At 40.4% G+C, this 7890-nt stretch overlaps 1 protein-coding gene across 1 annotated transcript; it reads right to left on the reverse strand.

The window, feature by feature from the left end:
* Positions 1–1962: 1962 nt before the first annotated feature.
* LOC139536206 (cytokine-like protein 1) lies at positions 1963–4659 on the reverse strand. Its single transcript, XM_071336527.1, has 4 exons — positions 3661–4659; positions 3527–3571; positions 3014–3160; positions 1963–2697 (listed from the first exon to the last, which is right to left on the reverse strand). Exons 1-4 carry the CDS (start codon positions 3799–3801, stop codon positions 2593–2595), a joined length of 438 nt encoding a protein of 145 aa, XP_071192628.1. The 5' UTR covers positions 3802–4659; the 3' UTR covers positions 1963–2592.
* Between the last annotated feature and the right edge of the window lie 3231 nt (positions 4660–7890).

Below are 7890 nucleotides of genomic sequence, written 5' to 3' on the forward strand. Positions count from 1 at the left end.
TGAAGAATATATCTTATAAATGTCTAATGAGCTTAATTCAATTGTCTTACCCCATGAGAACCCCAAATATGTTTTTTTACTCCTTTGTTTGTAAACAAAGTAATTGTAAACCAACACTGTATAGCCTCAAAACATGGTTAAAACTACAATTTTGATCTCATTAATGCTTAGTCCTTGCAACATAGCTCTTTCTATGAATTTGAGAGTGGTATAACATTTATCCAGTCCCATCCCTTAGCTTATGAACAAATCAGGTGTGGGGTTTACCGCTTTGTTATTGTTTGAACTTCAGATTGCCCCTTTAAAGGAAGAACCCTTAACACTTCTTATGGGATATGACAACAGCCAGTGAAAGTGCAGGGCGCTGAATTCAAACAACAGAAATCTCATAATTAAAATTCCTCAAACATACAGGTATCTTATACCATTTTGTTGTTAATCCCACCACAGTGTCCGATTTCAAAAAGGCTTTACAGCGAAAGCACCACAAACGATTATGTTAGGTCAGCGCCAAATCACAGAAAAACATAGCCATTTTTCCAGCCAAAGCCAGGAGTCAGAAAAAGCAGAAATATTGAAAATGAATCACTAACCTTTGATGATCTTCATCAGATGACACTCATAGGACTTCATGTTACACAACACATGTACGTTTTGTTCGGTAAAGTTCATATTTATATAAAAAAATCTCAGTATACATTGGCGCGTAGTACCAAAAACATCTGGGGAATTTTGTAGAGAGCCACATCAATTTCCAGAAATATTCATAATAAACTTTGATCAAAGATACAAGTGTTATACATGGAATTTTAGATCCACTTCTCCTTAATGCAACCGCTGTGTCATTTCAAAAAAGCTTTACGGAAAAAGCAAACCATGCAATAATCTAAGGTCGGCGCTCAGAGCCCAATCAAGACAAAAAGATATCCGCCATAAATACCATTATAAATATTCACTTACCTTTGATGATCTTCATCAGAATGCACTCCCAGGAATCCCAGTTCCACAATAAATGTTTGATTTGTTCAATAATGTCCATCATTTATGTCCAAATAGCTACTTTTGTTAGCGCGTTTGGTAAACAAATCAAAACTCACGAAGCGTGTTCACCAGTTGCAGACAAAATATCAAAAAGTTCCGTTACAGTCCGTAGAAACATGTCAAACGATGTATAGAATCAATCTTTAGGATGTTTTTAAGGTTTGTATGTTACAAAGAAAGTGGAAAAATACTGCACCAATATTTCAGTAAAGCAGTATAATAGCTTATAAGATAGAGTTCATCATTTGGTTGTTTCTGTTCAACAAATGTGTGTTTAAGCAGATAGTATCACAACACCACCAACGTTTATTAGTCAGGTTTCACTTGACAAACTTTGTCAAGTGAAACCGAGGTGAAGTCTTCATCTCATGGTCTTGGCACACAATGTCTAGTCTGGGACATCATTTCGATACACAGGTTAAGGGTCTGGGACCTTGTTTCGATACACAGGTTAAGGGTCTGGGACCTTGTTTCGATACACAGGGTAAGGGTCTTGGAACACAATGTCTCGGTCTGGGCCTTGGTCATGGACAAGAGCATGATTTTTGTAGTCTCTCAACCCATGTGGTCAAGATACACCACTGAGTACCAGCTCTTAGAGTATTTTAACTAACTAGGAGTGACAACTCAGAAGTGCAGGAAACTACATTTTTCCATATGGAAGCCCGAGGGTGTGTTTCCCCCCCATTTGAACGGTCTTGGTCTGATCTATAGTATGGGTCTCTAGAGTCTTGACTTCATCTCTGCGAGAAACATTACGTTTGTCTGAATCCTAACAGTCTGAGAAGCATTGTCCGATTGAAAAAAAAAACTATATTTACAGGCAAGCACAACAGGTAAAGTTGAGACATGGTAGCGAATGGTTGCAATCAATTGCAATTGTGCTTGCTACTCACACAACACATTTGAAAGCTACGAGCATTAAAAAAAAGTTGTTTTATTACATACATATAACTAATACACATATGTATAAGCCTACTGCACCAATTACAAGAAAATGCAATCATGATTAAGTATAGCCTACATCTGAACAAGATACATTACTAGAGTTTAGGTTAAAGACTAGGCCTAGTCATACAATCAGCATGAGGTAATCAATCTTTTCTCGGTGATGTACGAGCTGGGACCTCGGTATGTATGAAGAGTTATGGAAACATACAAGATATTTGGATAAATAAGGCATGTCTTTCGAACGGTGTGGTAGGTAAGCAGCAGTAAGTGAGGCACACAAACATTTTGGTTTATTCTGGTAAAAGGTTTTCATCAGAATAGCTGGTATTCAGCTAATTTCCTGTGGAAAGTTCTCCATTTGAAATGTAACACATGCCATCTAAGATGAGACCTCACTTGGACAAAAAACTCAAATCTTTAGGCTTACAGGTTAGAAATGAAACTATGTTGGCATGTTTTTTAGCTACAGTTGTGTGTGATGCTATGTATGTGTGTGTGTGAGTGAAACAGACTTTACATGCCCTCACAATTATATTCCTGTGTGTGTGTGTGTGTGTGTATATGTGTGTGTGGTGTATGTGTGTTTGTCTCTGGATGGGCTCATCTCTTCTCTTCCACCAGCAGCTGGAGCCTGTCCTCTCTGTAGTGAGGGGTACTCTGGCCAGTCTCAATGGCCTCACAGTCATCTGTAAAATACACTAGGTCCTGTGGGGAGGTCACACAGTCACACTAAGGCATACACGACATCTCCAACGGCAGAATGTGGGTGCACGGCTGACTGAAATGTCCACAGATAATAAACTACAGAAGCAATTATCAGAAACACTCCAACTCACATGGTCATTGTTGTTATATATAACGGTTGGCAAGACAGCACAAACAGACCTGGAACCAGGCTAGTTATTCCCTGCACCACATCCAGAGTAGGCTATGATAGACCTTTTTTTTTTCTTAAAAAATTAATTATTCTGGCTATGAGAGACAGCATGGTTCATTCCTCTGCAGAGCTGAGCAGACATACCCGATAACAGATTCTGTTGATGATTCTGTACAGGTTGGTGACTTTCTGCTTCAACAACACGATCCTGGGTCGCTCTCTGCAGTACTGCGTAGGAAGGTTCTCCATGACATAGAGGAAGTCACGGAGCTTGGTATTGATGCACGAATTCTATAGGGAAATAATAATGGCATTGTAAATCTTATTGCTCAATGGATATTATACTATTTTGAATGAAAAGGTGTCACATAAACAGGTTCAGTTACTGGGGTAGAACAATGTTTTTATATGAATTTAAATCAATTGACAAGATATGTTTTTGAGCTTTGATATTGGCATCCAACAACATTATGGAATGTATGCATCTTCTAGTCTACGGCAAACGTAGGTATTGCATCACCAACTCATTACAGTTGCTGCAACATAACCCAATGAGACATCAAATCTGATGCAGGTTCACTCTGTCAACATTTTGTTAAGTACTGACGTTTGAGAATCAACCTTTTGTTCACATCAATAGGATGTATAACAACTCACTTGCACATCCAGAAACATCTTGGGCAGAATCTCAACGCATGTTTTCTGCAACAGAAAAAGTTAAAATTAGAAAACATTTGGATACATTAGAAAACGGTTTTATCAAATCAATAATGTAATTTGGAATAGCTCACCGTGCGATGATAATTGTGTAGTTTCTCCAAAAGGCCTATTATTTCCTTGCTCAAGCCGAGCACTCGGGAAAAGCATGTCGGTGGTGCACAGTCAGCCAACCAAATAAAACTGAAGAAACACAACAAAAGTGCGAGTCTCATCTTTCAACCGTTGTTGCGTCGGTCAAAACAGGCTTATTATGTTTAGGCAACACGAGTGTGCTTCGCCCAGCACCTTTGCAGATTATAGTTGGACCGAAAAAAGAAAAGTGATGATGACGTCGAAGAAAAATATTTCATTCTCCAATGCATTTTGGAAACAAGTGTATGGAATACGATACGCCGTTTGGGTCTTTGCGTGTCAAAAAAGATACACATCAAATAACACTATTTGATGCGCAACAAAGTGCATCATCCCATTTTGTAACAATCCACACGTTACAATCAAAATGTATTAATGCATATTTTTTTAACCATCGCCCGCAAATTGATTTTGTTCACTCACACCAGAAGCGATTAGGACATGCAGGTTGAAATATCAAAACAAACTGAACCAATTATATTAATTTGGGGTCAGGTGAAAAAGCATTAAACATTTATGGCATTTTAGCTAGCTAGCTTGCTGTTGCTAGCTAATTTGTCCTGTGATATAACCATTGGGTTGTTATTTCACATGAAATGTGCAAGGTCCTCTACTCCGACAATTAATCCACAGATGATAAAGGAATTCGGTTTACCGTTTTATCGATCTCTCTCCTTCCTCGGGTTTCTTCTTATTTTGGATTTAATATAGCTGTTGGCAACCAACTTTATAGCATTACTACAACCTACCTAAAACCATACCGGACTCGCGAAAATGTATTTTGTCCCCCAACACCAAACTCGATCACGACATGCAGGTTGAAATGTCAAACCGAGGTAAAGAGAGTTTCAGGTTGGATATTCTACGGATATTCGCCTGTAGTTTTCCTTGTAACACGGAACCAATACCGGCTGGACGAGTGCGCCATCGTGCATACATTTATTTTGTCCCCCCACAACAAACCCGATCACGACATGCAGGTTAAAATATCAAAACAAACTCTGAACCAATTATATTAATTTGGGGACAGGTAGAAAAGCAGTAAACATTTATGGCAATTTAGCTAGCTAGCTTGCACTTGCTAGCTAATTTGTCCTGGGACATAAACATTGAGTTGTTATTTTACCTGAAATGCACAAACTTAACATGTGTAAATATTTGTATGAACATAAGATTCAACAACTGAGACATAAACTGAACAAGTTCCACAGATAATGTGACTAACAGAAATGGAATAATGTGTGCCTGAACAAAGGGGGGGTCAAAATCAAAAGTAACAGTCGGTATCTGGTGTGGTCACCAGCTGCATTATGTACTGCAGTGCATCTCCTCCTCACCAGATTTGCCAGTTCTTGCTGTGAGATGTTACCCCACTCTTCCACCAAGGCACCTGCAAGTTCCCGGACATTTCTGGGGGGAATGGCCCTAGCCCCGACCCTCCGATCCAACAGGTCCCAGACGTGCTCAATGGGATTGAGATCCGGGCTCTTCGCTGGCCATGGCAGAACACTGACATTCCTGTCTTGCAGGAAATCACACACAGAACGAGCTGTATGGCTGGTAGCATTGTCATGCTGGAGGGTCATGTCAGGATGAGCCTGCAGGCAGGGTACCACATGAGGGAGGAGGATGTCTTCCCTGTAACGCACAGCATTGAGATTGCCTGCAATGACAACAAGCTCAGTCCGATGATGCTGTGATACACCGCCCCAGACCATGACGGACCACCTCCAAATCGATCCCGCTCCAGAGTACAGGTCTCAGTGTAACGCTCATTCCTTTGACGATAAACGCGAATCCGACCATCACCCCTAGTGAAACTAAACCCTGACTCGTCAGTGAAGAGCACTCTTTGCCAGTCCTGTCTGGTCAAGCAACAGTGGGTTTGTGCCCATAGGCGACGTTGTTGCCAGTGATGTCTGGTGAGGACCTGCCTTACAACAGGCCTACAAGCCCTCAGCCAGCCTCTCTCAGCCTATTGCGAACAGTCTGAGCACTGATAGAGGGATTGTGCGTTCCTGGTGTAACTCGGGCAGTTGTTGTTGCCATCCTTTACCTGTCCCGCAGTTGTGATGTTCGGATGTACCGATCCTGTGCAGGTGTTGTTACACGTGGTCTGCCACTGCGAGGACGATCAGCTGTTCGTCCTGTCTCCCTGTAGCGCTGTCTTAGGTGTCTCACAATACGGACATTGCAATTTATTGCCCTGGCCACATCTGCAGTCCTCATGCCTCCTTGCAGCATGCCTTAAGCACGTTCACGCAGATGAGCAGGGACCCTGGGCATCTTTCTTTCTGTGTTTTTCACAGACAGTAGAAAGGCCTATTTAGTGTGCTAAGTTTTCATAACTGTGACCTTAATTTCCTACCGCCTACCGTAAGCTGTTAGTGTCCGTTCCACAGGTGCATGTTCATTAATTGTTTATGGTTCATTGAACAAGCATGGGAAACAGTGTTTAAACCCTTTACAATGAAGATCTGTGAAGTTATTTGGATTTTTACTAACTATATTTGAAAGATAGGGTCCTGAAAACCCTTTTTTTTTTTTGCTGAGTTTATTAATGTACAACAATATAGAAGATACATGACTAGAGGTTATGTAATATGGGTGTATATCCACTGCACGCTTCTTAGGTGTGTAATTGACATGACCAAGGAGCTATTGACATTTAAAACTATGAAAAATGTGTGTTACACCGTGTGATTTTACAGTACACAAATAAGTGTGCAATATATAAAGCTAGTCTGTGGACATTCTAAAGTTTGTTTGAGTCCAGTAGGTCACATGACCAAGGAGCTATTGAAGTTTTACATTTTGAAAAATGTATGTAAAAACGTGTGAGATGTAAATGGACAAACTAAAGGGTGTGCAATATAGAAGGGTAGTCAGTGGACATTCTTCACCTTGTTTGAAGTCAGTAGGTCACATGACCAAGGATCTATTCAAATTAGAAACTTTGAAAAATGTATGTAAAAACGTTTGAGATGAAAATGGACAAACCAAAGGGTGTGCAATATAGGGTAGTCAGTGGACATTCTGAACCATGTTTGAGTCAAGTAGGTCACATGACCAAGGAGCTATTGAAATGTAAAATCGAATGTAAAAAAAGTTTGTACTTTGTTTACGCTCCCTAACTAATTCAACTAGGAATACAAAAAGCTGCTCACATTTCCACATGTTTATTTGCTTTGGAAAGCAAATTAATGTCCATATCGTGAAAATAAGACATGTGCAATGTTGTGCGCAATTTTTCCAACATCATGACACTTATTTGGAGTCTGTGGCTCAAGTGGTTTGAAAGCTATTGATGTTTGAAAGCACGAATATCCTACTTGAAACTGTCTTTACCTCGTTAAATATCAAAACAAACACTGAACCAATTATATTAATTTGGGGACAGGTCGAAAAGCATTAAACATTTATGGCTATTTAGCTAGCTAGCTTGCAGTTGCTAGTTCATTTGTCCTATTTAGCTAACTAGCTAGCTGTTGCTAGCTAATTTGTCCAGGGATATAAACATTGAGTTGTTATTTCACCTGAAATGCAGCAATCTTCTACTCCTACAATTAATCCACACATAAAATGGTCAACCAAATCATTTCAAGTAATCTCTCCTTCTTCCACGCTTCTTTTTCTTCTTTGGAATTTATATGGCGATTGGCAACTAACTTTCATAATAAGGTGCATTACCACAAGTGACCTCAGTTCATCTTTCAATCACCCACATGGGTATATGCTTCTAAAAACCAATGAGGAGATAGGAGAGGCAGGACATGCTCCTGACAACGCAGGCGCTCGTTGGCGCTCGCGAGCAGTGTGGGTACAATGATTGAATAACATGTAGTATGTGTACATTTATTTTGCAACACTCGCGCACGCGATGCGCCCTGGTTTGGGCATGGTGTTATGCTTCGGACACACATTACATATCCAGATGATGCGGCAAACAATTTTGCACAATGATGCTGTCGATATGTTCGAAGCGTTACATGCTGCCACACCACTTGTGCAGTGAGCGTTGCAAAATACATTTACACATACTTGTTATTCAATCATTGCACCCACATTGCTTGCGAGCGTCTGCGTGGCCAGGCGCTAAAATAGAAATTGGTTCTATGTGAAGCTCAACGAGCTGCAAGTCCGGCCTCTCCCATCTCCTCATTGGTTTT

This window comes from Salvelinus alpinus, chromosome 12 (assembly GCF_045679555.1).
Source record: "Salvelinus alpinus chromosome 12, SLU_Salpinus.1, whole genome shotgun sequence".
Classification (NCBI taxonomy): domain Eukaryota; kingdom Metazoa; phylum Chordata; class Actinopteri; order Salmoniformes; family Salmonidae; genus Salvelinus; species Salvelinus alpinus.

What these genes read in the sequence shown, in the direction of transcription:
- LOC139536206 (XM_071336527.1), bottom strand. Translation starts at nt 3,801, where the DNA reads ATGAGACTCGCACTTTTGTTGTGTTTCTTCAGTTTTATTTGGTTGGCT. An exon ending in AGATGTTTCTGGATGTGCAA is followed by an intron (nt 3,161 to 3,526) that starts GTGAGTTGTTAT and finishes ATTTCCCTATAG; the next exon opens with AATTCGTGCATCAATACCAA. An exon ending in TCAACAGAATCTGTTATCGG is followed by an intron (nt 2,698 to 3,013) that starts GTATGTCTGCTC and finishes ACCTCCCCACAG; the next exon opens with GACCTAGTGTATTTTACAGA.